The sequence below is a fragment of the Panthera tigris genome, chromosome A1 (assembly GCF_018350195.1).
Source record: "Panthera tigris isolate Pti1 chromosome A1, P.tigris_Pti1_mat1.1, whole genome shotgun sequence".
NCBI lineage: Eukaryota > Metazoa > Chordata > Mammalia > Carnivora > Felidae > Panthera > Panthera tigris.
In genome coordinates, this window is record NC_056660.1 from 194,943,124 (window position 1) to 194,964,493 (window position 21,370).

A 21,370-nucleotide genomic window follows, 5' to 3' on the forward strand; every position below is an offset into this window, starting at 1 on the left:
CATAATGGACTATTACTCGGCCATAAAAAGAATAAAATCTTGGGGCACCTGGGTGGCTCAGTTGGTTAAGCGTCCGACTTTGGCTCAAGTCATGATCTCACGGTTTGTGAGTTTGAACCCCACATCGGGCTCTGTGTTGACAGCTCAGAGCCTGGAGCCTGCTTCCGATTCTGTGTGTCTCTCTCTTTCTGCCCCTCCCCTGCTTGCACTCTGTCTCTCTTTCTCTGTCTCTCTCTCAAAAATAAATTTTAAAAAATTTAAAAAGATAAAATCTTGCCATTTGCAACAATATGGATGGAGCTGGAGTATATAATGCTAAGTGAAATAAGTCACTCAGAGAAAGACAAATACCATCTAATTTCAGTCATGTGGAATTTAAGAAATGAAACATGAACATAAGGGAACAAAAATGATAATTTTCTTGTTTCTGAATCCATTTACAGAACTGAGTTAAGCAAAGCCTCAGAGGGACTCCTTCATCAACTTGAGCCCATTTTATGCCTGTCAGTTCCATGCAAAATTCAGAAAGAATTGGATGTTCCTGAGGCTGGACATAGGCCTGGAAGTGGAAGTCGGATTCAATTTTTCCAGTTAATGTGTTCAGCAAAGTGTTGGAAGTTCATTAATTTCTTGGCTCTGGTGGCGTTTCCCATCATTCCTACATGCTGACTCAAAATCAGTGACAATTATGTAGTCAAACAATGGATTTGCTTCTTCCTAGATTTCCATTTGTTGGCGCAACTGACTCTTCTAATGAATTCAAGCTGCCACGCCAACTTCTTGGTCACCATTCCCAGCACGCCTTTGTCCTCACAGCCCAACTGCTGGAAGTCACTAATACATGTATTTTGGCTAGCTATTGCTAAACCACCTATATAGGGACTGTATCATTTTTCTGTCCCACCAGTAACATATGAGAATTCCTTATTCCCTTGGCCTTATCAACACCATATATTTCCAAAAGTAGAATACTTTTTAACAGGCTAATAGATGAGAAATAGGATCTTACTGCAGCTTTAATTCTTATTTCTTTCATTACAAGGGAGGTCTCCTCCTTCAGCTTCTTTTTTAATGAGATACTACGTTAGGGACAGCTTTGCATCACACTTTGGCTCAAGAGCTAAACTTTTTTAAATTACTACAAGGTTCTCATGGTTAGGCCCTTCCCATATTTACAGCATCCACTGGCATCACTCCTTGAGGAGTCTTCTTTTCTTTTTTTTTTTTAAGTTTATTTCGAGAGAGAGAGAGAGAGCATGTGTGTGAGCACAAGTGGGGCAGGGGCAGAGACAGGGAGGAAGAGAGAGAATCCCAGGCAGTTTCCTCACTGTCCGTGCAGAGCCTGATGTGAGGCTCAAATTCACTAACCAGGAGAACATGACCTGAGCTGAAGTCACAGGCTTAACTAACTGAGCCACCCAGGTGCCCCACTCCTTGAGGATCTTAAATTAATCATTATACCCCTAGTGTCTAGCACAGTGGCTACACTGCCTTAAGCACAAGGCATGCAATAAATATTGATGTAACTGTGGGAGTTCAAATTGATCGCAACTGCCCACTTTTTACCCTCTTTTTTTTTTAAATAATTACTTTAAAAAAATTTTTTTAACGTTTATTTATTTTTGAGACAGAGACAGAGCATGAACGGGGTAGGGTCAGAGAGAGGGAGACACAGAATCTGAAACAGGCTCCAGGCTCTGAGCTGTCAGCACAGAGCCCAACGCGGGGCTTGAACTCACGGACCACGAGATCACGACCTGAGCTGAAGTCGGCCGCTTAACCAACTGAGCCACCCAGGTGCCCCTAAGTAATTACTTTTTAAATTTATAGCCAGGTTAGCATATACTGCAACAATGACTTCAGAAGTAGATTCCTTAATGCCCCTTACCCATTTAGCCCATCCCCCTTCCCACAATCCCTCCAGCAACCCCGTTTGTTCTCCATATTTAAGAATCTTTTATGTTTTGCCCCCCTCCCTATTTTTATATTATTTTTGCTTCCCTTCCCTTATGTTCATCTGTTTTTCTCTTAAAGTCCTCATGAGTGAAGTCATATGATTTTTGCTTTCTCTAACTTCACTTAGCATAATACCCTCCAGTTCCATCCACATAGTTGCAAATGGCAAGATTTCTTTCTTTTTCATTGCGAGTAATACTCCATTGTACAAATATACCACATGTTCTTTATCCATTCATCCATCAATGGACAGTTGGGCTCTTTCCATACTTTGGCTATTGTCGATAGTGCTGCTATAAACATGGGGGTGCATGTGTCTCTTCGAAACGGCACACCTGTGTCCCTTGGATAAATACCTAGTAGTGCAATTGCTATTTTACTCTCTTCCTTGAGCAATAGTTAGGCCCCTCTCTTTTCCACAGGCCCCTAAACTTGGCTGGTCCCCAAGTTTAACCACATAAAGCAATATGTATATGCATAACATCCTCCCTTAACAGCTTTTCACGGAATCTGAGAACTCCAGAAACATTTTTAAGTGTCCTGTTTTTGCCACTTGCACTCCTACCTGTTGAAGGTTACTGCTAACCCTTCTTAACCCTCTATAAAAAAAGGGGGGTGGGGGCGGGGGTGGGGAAAGGTAAGGTTTGATTTTGAGATGCTTGCAGATTTCTGAGAATGAAGTGTTCTCCCTATTGCAACCATCTTTCTGAATAAAATCTCTCATCTAGATCGATTTGTTTTTACTTGACATGATAAAACTGCTCAATGTAAAACTGCTATTCATTTAATTACGTAAGCCAAAAATCTCATGGCTCTTTCAAAAACTGATGATTCAAAAGCATATCTAAGCACAGGAAACATTAGTTAGCACTTTTTTTTTTTTTTTTAATATAAAAGCCTGAAGTACCTAAAGGTTATGGTAAGTGCTTTGTGGTTCATTATTTTTTCAAGTGATGTTTTCCTGAAATCTAACCTCCTCCCCGCTTCCTCTCCATTTTTGTTTTTCAGTCTCCCTTTTCTCGGTCTCAACCTCCCCCCGCGTCTCCCGTGTTGTGTCCCCTAGCTTCCCACTTCTGTTCCTACGCGTCCTGCTTTCGGTCCTTCCGGCTCCCACCGCTGTCTACACAGCCCTCTCCTTAGCAGCAGGATCGCTGCCCCTCTTCTCGCCAGCTTCTCCACGTCAACGCTTTGTGCCTCCGTCTCCTCCTCCTCCCTGCCTCTGAATGTTCCTTTTTCCTTCAGGCCGCCTCAGCAACTTACAGCAATTAGTAGTACTAATTTCCCCTAGAGAATCCCTTATAATAGCTTTTAGTATAAAGTTCATTTCTACTGTGGATCCCCTCCTCCGCCCACCAGTGAACTCTTCCACCACTTCGCGCCCACAGTGGGATCTCCGCGAAGGAACTGTGCCATTCTACGCCTCACCCCTCCAAGCTAGGCGAACCTCCCGGTGTAGGCTGTACCATTACAAACATATTTAAGGAGTGCCGTCCATGAGAGTATTTTAACATTCGAAGTTCTTCCTCTTTCACCAAATGCAGTCTTCTAGTAGGGGTCGTATCACTCAAATTTCTTCCCCAAACCTGTAAAAGCTCTCTGCAAAACCTCGCACCTAGCTGGTTCGTAAAATCCTCCTCTCCATCATCTTGCCCCCTTCCCTGGGGCAGGGGGCGGTGGCACATCCCAAACTCCTGCTCGGAAGGAACCGAATTCCTCCGCGTGTACGGAACTGACCAAATTCTCAAGATGGCGGCCCCAGTTCCGACATAGCACCTGGGGGCGGCCATATTGCCTCCTGAACAAAGCCGCCGAGGATGCGGAGTGGGCAAAACCTCCCAGCACCGCTCGGCGCAGGCTCGGGAGCCCCGCGCTGTGCTCACCCAGACAGGAAGCGGGAGAGTTCAGCAGTATGGCTGTGACAGCCGTCCCGGTTAAAGCCGTGATGGGCGTTTCGAGACCTGATAACGGAGCCGCAAGACAGAAGGCGGGTATGTGCGGTGAGTCTGTTGGATTGATAATGGGAGAGGAGGGGTCTGTGAGGGTCAGTGATTGCAGATTTATGAAGTCACGGGTGGGGAGGTGTGTGGGATTCATGTTGGGTTTATTTGGGAGTCAGGGTTGGAGTGAGGTATGAGATTAGTAATTGGGGAATAGTGTGTCAGTGATGGAGTTGTCTGTGGGATCCGAAATGGCGTGTAGGAGGACTGACTGGGGCCAGTGATTGATGGGACTGGGGAGAATCAGTGATTGGTGAGGAGGCTGCGGACTAAATGACCATCCATGTGGTGGTCAGTGATGTAGTGGTCATGGGGGAATTCTGTGGGTGTGTCATTGCTAGACCCAAGGATTCAGAAATTTGGAGGGAGCAATAATGGGATCAGGCATGATCAGCCCTACTTTTCGGGAAAGGCTTTTACATACTTTAAAGTTTCCACAGGTTTTAGGCAACCATTGAGTTCTTAAAGGTCAGACCCCTTCGCGGTCCACCATTGCGCCCTTAGCCTGGTCCTCGTCTCCCCCCAAAATGGTCATTTTAAAACAAGACCAAACAAATTTAAAAGGATGGATTGTTATCAAAAGTATGATTTTCAGCCCAGCTTTTTCTAAGAATTGAAATCATGTTGTTTTATTCAAGAAACACTTACTGAGCACCTGCTGGGTACCCAGAGATGAGTATAACTATTTCTCTTGATTGTTTCCTTCCAGATCAGTTTTGACAACGCCTGGAATACCCCATGTAAAACAGCCTCCCGGTCTTGGGAGCATTCAGTTGCTCTGAACCAGTTCAGTCTTGTCTGAATGACTCCTTCTGGGACTGAGAAAAATTGACGGGGTAATAATATGCCTTCCTGCATTGTAGTATATTCTCTTGTATGAGTGTTTCCAACCTATCACCATTTTTATATGTAGATGACTGCACTGTTGAAAATCTGTAATAATAGTTTAAACAGAAAACATCTTAAAATTAACATTTTGGCCCATGAATATTGATTGGCAAGAGAGTTTGCTGAGTTGGGGGAAAATATAGAAGACCTGTTGGGAGATTATTGGAATTCAGCTGCTGGTTCTTTCTGGGGAATAAGGGAATGCATTTCTCAGTTTTCCATTTGGTCATGGCCATTCTTGTTGCTGGAGCAGTCCATCTACAGTTTACTTTATACATATCCATTTATGTTTATTGCCTTAGGAGAATATTCTACAAATAGAATTACTGATTCATAGGGAAACAATAAGCTGTTAGTAAGTCAGTGTGAAATATACCTTCACATCTTTACAATTAAACCACCCTGACCAAGTTCTGTATCTTCATAGTGTGGTCACGAGAGGACCTCCTTCACCTAGTGCTTCCTGACCCTCTCAAGGACCAAATAGCCTTATCCCCACTGGTTGTGTCATCATACAGCTGATTCTAGTGGTTGTTTCTAGATTGGTGAATGTGGAAGCAGCAGACGGTCTGGTCTGTGAAAATGCCCATCTGAGCACCAGTCTTGCTTTTTCAGACATCTGCACTTGTAGAAGAGAGCAGAGAATGATGAAGTCCCAGGTGAGTTGCTTTTGTATTTAATTTGCAGAATTTCCTTCATTTTCTGTCCGACCAAATGGAATAGTGCAGATAGCTAAAATTTGGATTAGGGAGAAGGTAGCCAAAATGAAAGTTAAGACCTAGAAAGAGTTTCTCGGGAACATGTAGATAAACCTGGCCTGAAAACATTTTTAAAAACGAACGTACCAGTTTTTCTGATCTTTCTTGAAGACATCACCACTTAATTGATTTACAGTCCTCTAAAGAGAAAACAGATCAATTTCCCATGGGAAGAAATTCTTTCTTACCATGTAAGACTAAAACAAATTTCCATTCTGGGTCTTTGTCTAGATGATGGAGTACACAGTATTCTTAGCAACACTCCTGTGGTAAATGCAACAGTAGATTTCTGGTAGCTGTATCACAAAATGATCTGTTTTAGAGGGAAGTTATAGTGTCATAGCCAGACTCCGTGAACTTTATCCTTCAGAGCTAGGCTCACCAAACTATTGCCCGTAGGCCAAATTCAGCTGTCTATTTTTATGGACAGTTTTATTGTTCATGTATTGTCTGTAGCTGTTTTCCTGCTACAATGGCAGCATTGGGTAAGTACAACAGAGACCGTATGACCTGCAATGCTGAAAATATATGCTTTACTGAAAAAGTTTGTTAGATTTCTGGTTTAGAGGACCTGATTGATTATAGAGGCTTCCTATTGTCCAGTTTTACCTACTGCTAAAATCTAGATAACACAGGGTGGGTGCATTTTGAATGGTCTTCCAAAATCTATTTTTCTCCCAAAGGGCAGTTCTTACATTATAATTCTCTGGCAAAGCTTTGTAGAGCATGGGTCCCTGATACTCCATACCCTTTGCTGTGGTTTCAGATTGTGTAGGATCACTTTCCAACTCGAGGCCAGTTCCTTCTCTGCACTTCCATTTTTAATAGTGTGTAGTGATTTTTCTCTCTGCCAACATTGGCTATGTACATGGTATATAAATTTCAAACTATATCAGTGATAAAAATTTAAACCTTTTAACTCTCCTCCTTCTAAGACTCTGTGTTAACCATTTGTTTGTAATCTTCCAAACCTTTTCAATATAACTATGATTAAGTGTGTACACGTGAAAGTACAAATGTATAAGAGTGTCTCTTACTTTCTTGTGTTTTTCTTTTGGAGAAATAATGTTACACAATAAAGATTCCGTGCTGCAAAACTTGCTTTTTAATTGTCCCAGGTAAAGATTTTTGTATACATTTTGAATATCTTCCTATGCCAGTACCTAGAATCCTTTTTTTTTTTTTAATGATTATTTATTTTTGAAAGAGCACAGCGGGGGAGGGGCAGAGAGCAGGAGACAGAGGATCCAAAGCGGGCTCTGCACTGACAGCATCGAGTCTGATGTGGGGCTTGAACTTATGAACCATAAGATCTTGACCTGAGCCAAAGTTGGACACTCAACCGATTGAGCCACCCAGGTGCCCCTAGAATTCTTTATTATCTTAGCGGATGCATGATATTTCTTTCCAGCCTGGTCAAACAGTGACTGTTTTCTTATCTGTAAAATGGGGATTAGAAACCTCATAGGGTTGTTGTAAGAATTAAGTAAATAAAAACCATGCCTGGAATTGTACCTGGGATGGTTTGTTCTAAATTAAGTGTTAATTGTTGGTATTGTTATTATATTGTCATCATTATTATTATCAAATATAGTAATCAACTTTTGCATTAGGAGTGCTCATGTGTATTTTACAGTAAAGCTTAACAGGTGGGTTCTATTGCAAAAAGATAAGGTTGTTTTGTTTTTTTTCTTGAATGTCAGTAGCTTTAGAGTTGTGCTGTTCAGTGCAGAGTGACCAGCCACATGTGATTAGTGAGCACTTGAAATTGGTTAGCCTGAATTGAGGTGTTCCTTAAGTGTAAAATACATACTGAGTTTAGAAGACACAATTCCAAAAAGCACACTAATAATTTTTAAAGGTCAGTTATACTTTGAAATTATATTTTGGATATATTGAGATACCTATATATATTTGAAAATAATGTTTTGAATGTGGCAACTGGAAGGTTTAAAATTACATATCTAGTTAGTCTTATATTTGTTGGAGTAGCTTTAGAGAATGAAAATGGATTTTTATTAGCTTAATAAATCCGACTACTGGGGCTTATTAACGGATTGTATGCCTGTTCCTTTAGGAAGAGGGATTTATATTTTTCCCATACTGTCCAGAAGTGAAGTCATTATTTGTACACATATCTATTCTTCCTTTCTTCTTCTAACACCTTCTCTCTTCCATTCTCCCAGTCACCCAAGCCATAAACATTTGTTTGTAGACGATAAGAGTACAATTTCCCACTGATTATACATTATATTTTTCTCAAAATTAACAAAATTTATGCATACTTAGTATAATGAAGCATTTGAGTATAATTCATAAAGCAAAATCAGAATGTTAAAATTACATCTCTTAAACTTCCTGTCAGAATGGATTTTCTCTACATTCCACATTTATTTTCTTTCTCATGTCACTGTTATTTAGATCAAAAGAATGTAACTGATTAATCCACAGAACTATTCTTAGTTAAATGTGAACTTTATTTTATTTTCTGTAATCTTCATTCATTCCTTTTTTTAGTGAACATTTCTTGAGTACCTAATTGTGTCACATGCATTGACTGGCTGTGGAGTATCTCAAGAAGATTTCGGTATGGTTTTTTTTCTGGGAGGAATGCAGAGAAAAATTAGGTAAACAGACATGGAAAGCAGCATTGACAAGTAAAAATTTTATAATAGATATGGGAGCAAGGAACTGTTAAAACAGAGAGGGGGAGCAACCAGCTGTATAAGGAGTTAGAAAATAGGCTTAAAAGATTATTGAGCTTTAGATCATGAGAGAAGTAGGATAAGGATGGGAAACAACATTTACAAAAGTAGAGAGGGCAGAGTGGTTTTAGGAAGGCTGAGCATTTGAGGAAAACGAAAATCTAGGGTGTTTCATTGGAAGTTTGACTAAGGGTGTTATTAAAACAATAAAATACAGAAGACCTTGTTTACAATATCAAGGAGGCAGTGTGGAGCCATTGAATCAGAATACCTGCTTTTTAAAGCCGAGAGTTAATCATATCTTCAGTGCCTGACCTCTGGCAAGTGATTACTGAACTACTGTAATTCTAGGTTTTCTCATATGTAAAATTAGAAAGTGAATAAGGTTGTTTTAAGGACAAATTAAATGTTTGGCAGCTTGATGGTGTGAATATGGGACTTGGCGTGGGACTGAGATGATTGAGACTGATTGTATACGAAAGGATAGAACCAGTGGATACTTTTAAGCAGGGGGTGTTGACAGTGGAAACCGTGTTTAATCTGTTTTTGTTCTGAAAGCAATATTTGATAATAATGAAATATTTAGGAGGAAAAGCTGAAAAACATCACTCAGATTCTAGTAGATGACAACTGTGAACATGATGGTGACCTAATTAAAATAGTCCCTTTCCCCTCCAGAAATACCTTACGGCTCTACATTTACCCAAGTTTTTTTTGTGTTAATGTCACATCAATAATCTTATTTTTTTTATGAGTGTTTCCTGTACATTTCTCATTATGTCTGTTTTCAGTATTGCTACTGTAATTCATATACTTCATTATATTACTAGTTATTGCATATATCTATATCTATATATATCTATCTATATATATATCTATATATATATATGGGAGAATCATTAATTGAGGTGAAGCTATGATTATTTTCCTATAAATTGAGGGTATTACATTATGATCTTCAAGAACACTGACATTCTGTGATTCTCTATATGTGTTTTTTCTCTTTTTAATCTCTTATTTTAAAAGGCTTTTTCTGCTAGGGGCGCCTGGGTGGCTCAGTCGGTTAAGTGCCCAACTCCTGGTTTTGGCTCAGGTCATGATCTCACAGTTGTGGGTTCCAGCCCCACATCAGGGTTTGTGCTGACAGCATGGAACCTGCTTGGGATTCTCTCTCTTCCCCTCTCTCTGCACCTCCCCTGCTCGCTCCCTCTCTCTGTGTCTCTCTCACTCTCTCAAAATAAATAAAAAAGGAACATTAAAAAAACCCAAAAAACAAAAGCTTTCTCTGCTCTGTAATTATTAATAAAAATCTTCCCATGTTTTGTTACTTTTATGCTCTTGGCTATATTTTTAGAATTTAATTTTTTGCTTCATCTAGAATGTATATTTTGCATTTCTCAAGACATAAAATATGGTGTATTAGTTTTCCAGGGCTACCTTAACAACAGACCACAGACTGGGTAGATTAAACAACAGAAATTTATTGTCTCAAAGTTCTGGAGGCTAGAAGCCAAAACGCAAAAGTGTCAGCAGGGTTGATTCCTTCTGAAGGCTGTAAGAGAACAATCTTCCAGGCCCCTCTCCTTGGCTTATAGGTGACCGTCTTCTCCCCATGTCTCTTCATATCATCTTTCTTCTATGTGTGTCTGTCTCTGTGTTCAAATTTCTCCTTTTCATATGGATATTAGTCATATTGGATTAGGGTCCATCCTAGTGACCTCATAGAACTAATTACATCTGCAGTGACCCTGTTTTCAAATAAGGTCACATTCTGAGAAACTAGCAGTTAGCATATAACATATGAATTTTAAGAGCATACAATTAATTCCACCTTTAACATATGGATTCAACATTCTTCCTTTCCTGTTGACTCTCCGGTTGTTTCAGTATTATTCTTTGAATAATCTGTTTTCCTCTCAGTTATTTGAATGCTGCCCTTATCATTTATTAAATTACCATTTGTATTAGGTAGGCATTTTGATTTACCTCTTCTGTTTTCCTAATCTGTCTCTTCTTGTAAAGACAAGATTTTGTGCTGTTTCTCCCAAATACTATGATACAAAACTAGGTGTAGTTGTAGTTTTATATACTATAGTAGGAATGATGAGAATGGTCACTTCAGACTGAACAGGAATATACTGTTACAGGGGTTGGTATCATTCAAGGATGTGGCTGTGGATTTCACCCAAGAGGAGTGGCAGCAACTGGACCCTGCTCAGAGGACCCTGTATAGAGATGTGATGCTGGAGAACTTCAGCCACGTGATCTCATTGGGTAAGGATGGCTTCCCTGCATCACTCAGACTTGTCCAACCAAGGGCCTTTCCTTATCAGGTGCTGTGCTTAGGTGGTTCCTGAGATATATAATGACTTACGATCTTCAGACCTTCCCAAACAGAGGTCATGGTGTTTGCTGAGGGTCAACTGGACTGATTCATTGTAGCCCTTCTGAAACAACACCTTCTCTTTTTTCCTTCAGTGCCCCCAATCCCAATTCCTCTGTGATTTCCACTTAATAGGATATCCAGTTTCCAAACCAGATGTCATCTCTAAGTTGGAACAAGGAGAAGATCCATGGATCATCAAGAGAGACGTATCAAATTGGATCTATACAGATGAAAATCAGGCAGATGGGAGACAAGGGAAGTGAAATCTCAGATTGTTTTGTTTTCTTAATTGATTGATGCCTGAGGCTCGATAAGAAATCCTTATCGAGATTTCTTATTGTTTGTTCCTGTGCTGAGAATTTAGTAGGCATTTGACAAATAATTAAATAATTCTTAACCTTTATAAGGAGGAGCTGTTTCTTATTGATCTTCTTCCTTTCTGCATATATGTGTATCTTTAACACCTTTTATGAAAAGGCAATAGAAAGGCAAATTCCTCCCAAGAACATAGGTTGTACTTTACATGGTAAGACCTCCAGGCACATGGTGTACAAAATTATGTGTCAAATATACCATTTTAAAAGTTTTACCATTTTAAAAGTTCGGAGAAAATGCAAGTCTAAATATGCAGCAGAATTTGAGAAGGTGTTTTTCGGAGCGTGCAGCTGTAGCTGCTTTGAAACATGCTAAGTGTTGGTGATGCTGAAGGAGGAAGGTGAAGGCAGATTGTGGTGGGGAGAGGGTGTGTGAATAAAACTTTGAAGGTAGAGAATGAAGGCTTTTCTGGGAGAACTTTGCTAGTTTCTGTTGGTATATATAGAAGGTGTTATGGGAAGTAGTGGAATATAAGCTTGGATTCTTGGTGTGAATCTGATACTGAATCCATAGCAGGATCTTGGATTTTTCTGTTGTTTGTGTTAGTTTTTAATTAGGAAAGTAGACTGAAGAGAGTTAAAATATTTTGAGTACAGAAGCGACCTTGTTTCTTTGGATAATGGTCACAGGATAATAGTTAAGTATATATGTAGCAAATCGTTTATAAGATAAATGAATTCAGAAAGTGAAAAGGATTTCCATTCAGAAAGCAGGAGAAATGGGAAAATTCTAGAAGAATAATCCACGATTAGAGTGACAATAACCCAGATACATTTCTATTTCCTTCAGGTCTAATTTTTCTCGTTAATATCCTTTTCCATCCATTCATCTGATCATACTTTATGCTGACCTGTGTTAGGAGATGGCCTGTCTCTGTCCTTGTGTTCTGAGTTCATCAACTACATTGGATTAATCATTTGTTCTGTTCTTCTGCATTATATTTATTGTTCTTGTTTGTTTATTGTTCTTTATAATTGTTTTATTTTATCTTTCTTTCTTTTAGACAGGAAAAGTAACCTTGACAACTCCAAATCATGTATTTTGGGGTCTGTTTCCTTCCGTAATAATATCCTGAAAGGAGTCACAAAGGATGGTTCATTGTACTCCATTTTAAAAGTCTGTCAAGATGATGGCCAGCTACAGAGATGTCAGGAAAACCAAGACAAGCTTTTCAGGCAAGTAACAGTCATCAGCAACAAAACAGTGACTGTGGAGTCAGGCCATAAATATAATGCCTTTGGAAAAATATTTCAAGAGTGCATAGAGCCAGATACTTTAAGACAAAGATCCCATAGCTATGATGTATTTAAAAAGAACTTGAAATATAATGCTGATCTACGTAGTTGTAATAAGAGTAATTCAAGAAAAAACCCTGATGAGAGTTTGGGATGTGGAAAATCATCTAGCTATGGTGCATCTGATTCTAATCTTGAGAAAATTCACAATGGAGTAATGCCCTGTAATAACAATCAGTGTGGGAACATTTTTAGTAGTAAACAATCCCTTATGCAATATCAGAATGTTGAAACTAAGGAGAAAACCTGTGTGTGTGTTACATGTGGAAAAGCCTTTGCCAAGAAGTCACAGCTTATTGTACATCAACGAATTCATACTGGAAAGAAACCATATGATTGTGGTGCATGTGGGAAAGCCTTCAGTGAGAAGTTTCATCTCATCGTACATCAGAGAACTCATACTGGGGAAAAACCTTACGAATGTTCTGAATGTGGAAAAGCCTTCTCTCAGAAATCCTCCCTCATTATACATCAGAGAGTTCACACTGGGGAAAAGCCATATGAGTGTAGTGAGTGTGGGAAAGCCTTCTCCCAGAAATCACCCCTCATTATACATCAAAGAATTCACACTGGAGAGAAACCTTATGAATGTAGAGAGTGTGGGAAGGCCTTCTCCCAGAAGTCACAGCTGATCATACATCATAGAGCTCATACTGGAGAGAAACCATATGAATGTACTGAATGTGGGAAAGCCTTCTGTGAGAAGTCCCACCTCATTATCCATAAAAGAATTCACACTGGGGAGAAACCCTACAAATGTGCTCAATGTGAGGAAGCCTTCAGCAGGAAGACGGAACTCATTACACATCAGTTAATTCATACTGGGGAGAAACCTTATGAATGTACTGAATGTGGGAAGACCTTCTCCCGGAAGTCACAGCTCATCATACATCAGAGAACACATACTGGAGAAAAGCCCTATAAATGCAGTGAATGTGGAAAAGCCTTCTGTCAGAAATCACATCTCATTGGACATCAGAGAATTCACACAGGAGAAAAACCTTATATATGCAGTGAATGTGGGAAAGCCTTCTCTCAGAAGTCTCACCTCCCAGGGCATCAGCGAATTCATACAGGAGAAAAACCTTACATATGTGCTGAATGTGGAAAGGCGTTTTCCCAGAAGTCAGACCTTGTTTTACATCAGAGAATTCATACTGGGGAAAGACCCTATCAATGTGCTATCTGTGGGAAAGCCTTCATCCAGAAGTCACAACTCACTGTACATCAGAGAATTCATACAGTAGTAAAATCATAATGAACTGAACGCAGAAAAGCCTTCAGTATTAGCTCAAGCCTTAATAAATACTAGGAACCTGATTGATTTGATATTTATGAGACATCTTTATAGATGTCTGTAGTGTGGTGATACCCAACTCAGCAAAGATGATGGAAAATAATCATAAATGAGGAACATTTTCAACATGGTGTGTAAAACTTTTAAAGTTATGTATATAGAATGTTGTCAAGTTACATATTCTGTATTATACCACATTAATAATAACCAGACATTGTGAAATAGCTAATATTAGCTTGGCATCATTTTGGCCATACAGTAATTCTCTGTAAAGGACATGAAGAAAGCTTGAGTTAAATAAATAAATAAATAAATAAATAAATAAATAAATAAATTCCTAGAAACTACATTATAAGGAGGGGCTTAGCATGACCCTAAAGATACATGTAAAATTCTTGTACAAAGATGGAAAGATAGGTGGATCAGATGATGTTTATACATTTTCCTGTCTCAATCATATAAGTTGACCTGTCTCTCTGGAAGGATCCTGGATCTTGAAATTGGTGCTACTTGACCAGATCACCCATTTATTCTCCCTCACTGGGAGTTTGGTGTTGTGGAAATGCTTTGGTACTGAACCAGATGGTCTTGTGTTCTAATACTGGCTCAGCTACTCGCAGATTGTGTAACTTCAAGCAAGCCTGCTTCACCCATCTGAATATTTCCTATCAGTAAAAAAAAAAAGTATAGTGAAGAGTACATTTTCATTTATTATTCTTTTTGTCTTTCATTTCCATGCAGCTGGATGCTAAGACTAATATGTAAAAGCTACATCTAAACTTGTATTTCAGACACTCTGCTTTTGATAACCCATTCCCAGGACTGTTCATTTTACTGTTTTTGACCCTAGTGGCCTTGATTCTTGGTATGTTCAAGTGACATTTTATTATGCATTTGTTGTTTTTTACATACATTTATAAACTGGTGGTTACACATAAAGATCACGTCTAATGTCTCTTCAGTTATTTTCTGATTCCTGCCCTGCAGCCCCAACTGTTTTCTCTGGGAACAAAGAACACTTGTAGAGAAAAACTCTTCACAGGCTTAAGAACTTAATATTTCTAAAATATCTCCTCTCTTTGCTTTGGTTGTCTATTCCTGCATGAGCAGCTTTAGATGAGGACCCTTGCTGGAGGTTTCTGCAGAAGAGCATTCCTGGCACGAAGGAGAATGTCTGTATACTTATGTTCACATAGTTCTTTATATAGTTTCCACTTGATTCTTTCACATTTCCTGCCCACCAGATCCTCTTCCTCAATGGCTGAACTGTCTGTTGTGAAAAGATGGGAACCCCCTGGGTGAGAACCTCTTCAGGGGATGCCTAACATGGATGTGGGAAATTCCTAGTCCGTGCACGCAAATTCTTGGTCTCATTATGAGCAGTGAGCTGAGAACACTGTCATCAGATGTAATTGACAATTCATACCAGGGAAAGAATGCTTAGGAGTACATGTTTTGGGTTGAGCTGCTCTGATGTTTTCTCGTGGAAGACATCCCAACTGATCCTTACAAAGGCGTGAGAAGGACAAATAAATAGATAAATAAAATTTTAAAAAGGATAAGAAAAAAAAGGAACATATCGGGAATACATAGAAATTTAATGAAGAGTGTGTTCTATATAGTGACAGATACAGAACTTATGTAGAATAACAAAGATTCATAATTCCTACTTTACAAGCCTCCCATTTGATTTTCTGCTGTCACAAACCTCCAAGCAGCCTGTTGATCTGATAATGGGCTTCTATAAACATCCAAATTTAGACTTAGCACCTACTGACTTAATACTTCACCATACTTTTTTTATTTTTTTGAGCATTTTATTAGAGGAGCTGATCAGTGCAATGAAGGAAGAATAGGAAAATGGGCATAGGATTAAAAAGGAAAAAGTAATAAGGACATAGATGATGCAGTGGTGTATAAGGAGAACAAAAATAACTGATTAAATATTAGAAATAAAGGAGTTTAGTTGCTTTATAGTTTTAATATTAAAAAGTAAACTCATTCTACATATCAGCAGAATGAAAATTTTAAAATGCCATTTACATTAGCATAAAAAATATGAACCCCCCCTAAAGTAAGTCTAATCATGGAGTATAGAACTTCTATATAGAAAATTATAAAACATTACTGAATAAATTAAACAAGACTTAATTAAATAAACTGAGAGACTTACCAAGTTTTTTGGTTGAAAGACTCAATATTAAAGATGCCCATTTTCCCCCAAAGTGATTTGTATATTGTTGGGGAGATGAGAAAAATTGAAATCCAAAGGAATAAGCCCATTCGTAAATATAGAGTTAGCTTATTTTATTATTGAGCAACAACAAAATACCAGATAGCATGCAGGTAACTAGCAACTGGCTACAAATTTCTGTGTGGATTTAACTCTATTATGTGGAATTAAAGCTACAGTTGTTATGAATCATCCTACTGTTAGTAAGTGGCAAGGACTCCATTTTTATCAGTAGTTAATTGAGCTTGCTCTGATGCCCTGTTTTGCTTAATTCTGTATCAGGCTTATTCTGATAGTCCATTCTTGATAAGTTTTGACAGTACCTCTTACCATGTTTGCCCATGGCACCGAATCTAGGACATATGATTATATCCCTCAACGTCCCTGAATAAAGATCAACTTCCCATGGTATTCAATGCATTTTATATCAAAACCCCAATAAGCTTTCTTTTTTTGAAATTTTTACAATTTAATTATAAAATTACATATGGAAATGCTAAAAGGTAAGACTAGCCAAGATACTTTTGAAGAGCAAATTTGGAGAACTTACCAGACTAAGATTTTCCATAAAGTGATAATTAAGACAACGTATTGCACATGGGCGGCCAAATAGACCAATGGTAAGAAAATCCAGAAACATAATTACCTATAGGTATTTGAATTACGACAAATATGGCAATGTAGAACAGTAGGAGAAATGTTGTATTTCAATAAATGCTTCTGGCTCAGTTATCCATATGGGTAAAACAGAAAATGAAAACATAATTACTGCATACTATTCACAAAATCAGTTCCACGTAAACCTGTAATAGAGGGAAATGTATTGTAGTAAGTACAGATCAGACAAGAAGAAAGCCCGAAAATATCTAAGCATCCAACTCAATAGGTTAGAATAAAAAAGTATGGTGAACTACAAGAAAGTAAAAAAGGAAGTGATAAAAATAAGATTAAAAATGGAAAAAAAAGAAGTAGGAACAACAAAATGTTGACTAAAAAGATCATTAATACCATGGCAATACAAAGAAAAAGGAGGTATAAATATCCATAGCAAGCAATGAAAGGAAACAGCATCACTTCAGAATCTACAGATAATTAAAGGATCTTAAAAAGATTTGAATACAACTAAATAAAAAATGCCGATTCATACATATATTCCAGAAAAGAGAAGAGCAAGGATTTCTAACATATTTTATGAGGCTAGCACTAACCATGATGCTAAAGCCAGACAGAGACATTATAAGAAAAATACATTTGGTGGCCAATGTTTTTCCTGAACATAGACCATAGCCATCCTTAACAGGATGTTTGCAAATCAGATTTAGCAATAGTTTAAAAGGAAAGTACATCACGGCCAAGTAGTGTTTAACTTAAAAATGCAAGGTTGGTCCAATATATGAAATCAATTGGTGTCATTCATCATATCAGCAGCCTAAAAAAAAAACAAACCATGTGATCATTCAATGATGCAGAAGATTATTTGACAAAAATTCCACATCTTTTTAGAGCAAAAACTCAGTGAACTAGAAACAAAGGGTAGCTACTTCATAGTGTTAAAGAGCATCTATAAAAAAAAAAAATCTAGTCATCATATTTAATTGTGAAAGACTAAATGCTTGCCCCCAAGCATTTTTTTCATTTGGCAAATGGTCAAAGATGTTTGCTTTGCTCTCCCTAGTGAACATTGTGCTGGTGATCTTAGTGCAGTAAGGAAAGCAAGAAAGGGAAGGTGGTTGTGGTGGTGCAGCATACCTTTGGGGAAGGAAGAAATAAAATTGTCTCTATTGCAGACAACCTGGTCTTCCACGTAGAATATTTCAAAAACTACAACAACAACCACAAAACTAATAGACTTAATAAGTGGCTCTTGTGTAGAATTTTAAGAAACAAATGAGCAAAGGGGGAAAAAGGCAAACTAAGAAACAGACTCATAACTATAGAGAACAAACTGGTGGTTACCAAAGGGGAGGTGAATGGGGGGATAGGTTACATAGGTGATGGGGAGGGGCGCCTGGGTGGCTCAGTTGGTTAAGCCTCCGACTTGACTTCGGCTCAGGTCATGATCTTACTGTTTGTGAGTTCAAGCCCCACATTTGTCTCTGTGCTGACAGCTCAGAGCCTGGAGCCTGCTTCAGATTCTGTATCTCCCTCTCTCTCTGCCCCTCCCCTGCTTGTGCTTTCTTGCTCTGTCTCTCAAAAATAAATAAACATTAAATAGGTGATGGGGATTAAGGAGTGCACTTGAACTGAGCACCAGGTGTTGTATGGAAGTGTCAAATCACTATATTGTACACCTGAAACTAATATTGAACTATATGTTAACTAACTGGAATTTAAATAAAAAGTTTAAAAAAAAAAGTGACTCTTGAAAAAAATAAATGGAGAGATAGTGTGCTTACAGATGGAAAGAGTCAGTGTTAAGGTATCAGTTCCCCTTAAATTGATGTGTATGTTGAATCACCCACAAAAATATTCCAGCAGCATTTTTGTAAAAATTGACAAGCTGATCCAAAAATTTATATGGAGGTGCACGTGGATGGCTCAGTTGCTTAAGTGTCCTACTCTTGGTTTCAGCTCAGGTCATGATCTCGTGGCTTTGTTGGTTCAAGCCCCACATTGGGCTCTGTGCTGGCAGTGTGGAGCTTGCTTGGGATTCTCTCTCTGCCCCTTCCCCACTTGTGTTCTCTCTGTCTCTCTCAAAATAAATAAATAAACTTAAACATTTTTATATGGAAATGCAAAAGACCTAGCATAAACAAAATACCTTTTGGTCGGTGGCCAGGGGCAGGGGGCGGTAAGAAGAGTCATATTACCTGATTTCAAGGTTTGTAAAGTTAGAATAATCAAGTCTGTGGTATTGGTGTAAGAACAGACAGGCCAATGGAACAGGATAGAGTCTAGAAACCAAACCATACATATATGGACAACAGATTTTTAACAAGGTCATCAAAGTAACTCAATGGACAAAAGGTAGTCTTTTCAACAAATAATGTTGGAACAATTAGAAATCCATTTGCAAAAACAACCAAAAAGAATTTTGATCCATAGTTACACACCATTTACAAAAATCAACTTGAAATAGGTCGTGGATATACATGTAAAAGTAGAAACTATAAAGTTCTAGAAGCAAACAGAAGATAACTGACTTTCATTATTCAACGGTTTTTCAAGCAAGAAATAAAAAAACCCCACGGCATGAAATTAAGAATTGATAACTTAGAGTTCATTATAATGATAACCTATGTTATTTGAAATGCACTGTTAAGAAATTGCCATAGTTACAATACTTCAGATTCATCCTGCATATTGCCTCTGCCAGGCCTGGTGTCAGTCATTCCTCCAAACAGCACTGGTTTCTTTTAGTGGGCAATGGTATTTGAAAACCCCAGTCTGTCTGCCACAGGTACTCATATCCAATGGGGTGTCATTGAGTCTTGACCACCTTCAGTGGACATGGCAACAAATCAGAACATACTGTTTTAAATTATGAGTTCATACTGTTACATTCATATTTTTCATAAAACCCTGATATTTTACTAGTATTTCTTTCATCTTACACTGAAAATAATGATTCCTAAACGCATTAGCAGAATTATGTAATTACTTTCTCTTATAGTATGCTTAAACAAATATCAAATATTCAACACTAATATTACTATAACAATAAATGAACAAAACTTCAGATGAACAAAATATTCTTATGTTGATAACCTTATTCATAATATTTTTCCAGTTCAATGGCTATAAAAATTCAACCAAGTTAAAAATAATTACATTAACAAGCTAAAATTGCAAACTGATAAGTATCTAAGGAAGCATAGTCATGTATTAGATGGTCTATGAAAGCTCAAATTCTCCCTTCTTACTACCCATAAAATTCTCTTTTTAAGTCATCTTTGCAGATGAATCATTGACATACTTCCCCACGTTGATTCTTAATTTCATATTCTAGATGTCTTTTTTGTTTTCTCATTACCAGCTCTATATTGTGCTTACCCACCAGGCATAGCCATGTCAACATCATTTCTATTCATATCATTACAACTAGGAATTTCATCTTCCTTTTGTGCCAATGAAAGACTTGATGTTTGAGTCCTTATCTGTAGTAGCTCTAGAAGAACCCATTCAGTCATCTTAATGAGGACCTCCTGTGGTACATCATATTGTGATATGAACTGAGGATTATATATTCTAATGGTTTATGCTTTAAGTGGATTAGAGGTTTTGAAAAATTCCTGCCAGAGGGAAATAATGTATTTCTGAGTTGGTGAGACTGAAAGATCACAGAATTCTCTAGGAATGCATTCAATTACTGCTTAGCACTTACTCGTGCAAATCTGGGTTTGTGAGAGATCTCAAGTAATCCTTGAGATGGTTATCTGGAAACTTCTCCAGTCTCCTGAACGACTATACTTCTTTCACACCACCAGGAGCTTCATAACTCTGATGGTAATAGACTGCACACCCATCATGACTTACCTCCTTACCATACAATGCATGCCATGTGACCACAACCTCTTGGAATCTTTTCACCAGATTAAACAAGATAGCATCTTCACACAAAGGCTGTAGCAATGTTTTAAAGCAGGAAAGCTGTTTTGAGAGCACACAGTTTTGTATCATCAAAACAAAACAGAAAACTGTTTTTAACACCTTTCCTTTATACCTACCAGAAAAATCAAAATATCCGACAAACAAAAGAGCTACTTAGTTTTCATTTTTCAGAAGTCATAATTCAAACCCAGGTATTCTGATTTCAGAGTCCACACTTATAACCACTGTGTTGTGCTGCCTCTCCTGCTTTGCTCTCCCTTCTAAACTGTGCTTTGAGCTAGTTCATGCTTTGTGATGCCTGCACAAAGGCAGCATATGGTTGCTTTCTATTCAGCAACCTTCATTTTCACCAAAAAAGATCTGCACTTAAAAAAACTTTTTACATCTCTATTCAAAATTTTATCTTAATCCTAAAGCTTTGGTGTTCAAAAAGGACCAATCCTACATCCTGGCAGTGAGAATTGGTTGGAAACACATAAACATGGGGGCACCTGGGTGGCTTAGTCAGTTAAGCATCCGACTCTTGGTTTCCTCTCAGGTCATGATCTCATGGTTTGTGGGATTGAGTCCTGCATCTGGCTCTGTGCTGACAGTGTGAAGCCTGCTTAGGATTCTCTCTCTCCCTCTCTCTCTGCCTCTCCCCCACTCATGCTCCCTCAAAATAAAGAAACAAACACACATTTAAAAAATTGTTCTGGAAACACATAAACATGAAAATCAGGCTAGATTTTTAAATAAGCTAAGAAAACCGGTGCATAAAGAACATTGGAGAGACCACTGATGCTACATATTCAGTGAACCCCCCTAAGCTTTGTCCTTCTAAGATTGGACCATCCAGAAATATAGTACCTTGGGAGGTATGTCCTGATTAATGATACTCTCTTTTTGTTGCAGGTGGTGCCAAAAAATTACCAGCAGACACTGGCTCT

The 21,370-nt window shown here is 38.3% G+C and overlaps 1 protein-coding gene across 4 annotated transcripts; it reads left to right on the forward strand.

The window, feature by feature from the left end:
- The first annotated feature begins 2,838 nt into the window (after positions 1-2,838).
- LOC122240859 (zinc finger protein 300) lies at positions 2,839-13,734 on the forward strand. Of its 4 annotated transcripts, XM_042994157.1 has the most exons (7): positions 2,839-3,953; positions 4,663-4,789; positions 5,383-5,500; positions 8,117-8,226; positions 10,452-10,578; positions 10,823-10,945; positions 12,069-13,734. In XM_042994157.1, exons 5-7 carry the CDS (start codon positions 10,545-10,547, stop codon positions 13,616-13,618), a joined length of 1,707 nt encoding a protein of 568 aa, XP_042850091.1. In that variant the 5' UTR covers positions 2,839-3,953; positions 4,663-4,789; positions 5,383-5,500; positions 8,117-8,226; positions 10,452-10,544; the 3' UTR covers positions 13,619-13,734. The 4 variants fall into 4 exon arrangements, with proteins under 4 accessions (XP_042850091.1, XP_042850075.1, XP_042850086.1 ...); XM_042994141.1 differs by lacking the exon at positions 8,117-8,226; XM_042994152.1 differs by lacking the exon at positions 8,117-8,226 and having other exon boundaries at positions 5,457-5,500.
- Positions 13,735-21,370: the final 7,636 nt, after the last annotated feature.

Excerpts from the sequence above, each read along its gene's own strand:
- LOC122240859 (XM_042994141.1), top strand. Across the intron at positions 10,579-10,822 it reads CAGCCACGTGATCTCATTGG|GATATCCAGTTTCCAAACCA; the intron begins GTAAGGATGGCT and ends TCCACTTAATAG. Across the intron at positions 10,946-12,068 it reads TCAGGCAGATGGGAGACAAG|ACAGGAAAAGTAACCTTGAC; the intron begins GGAAGTGAAATC and ends TCTTTCTTTTAG.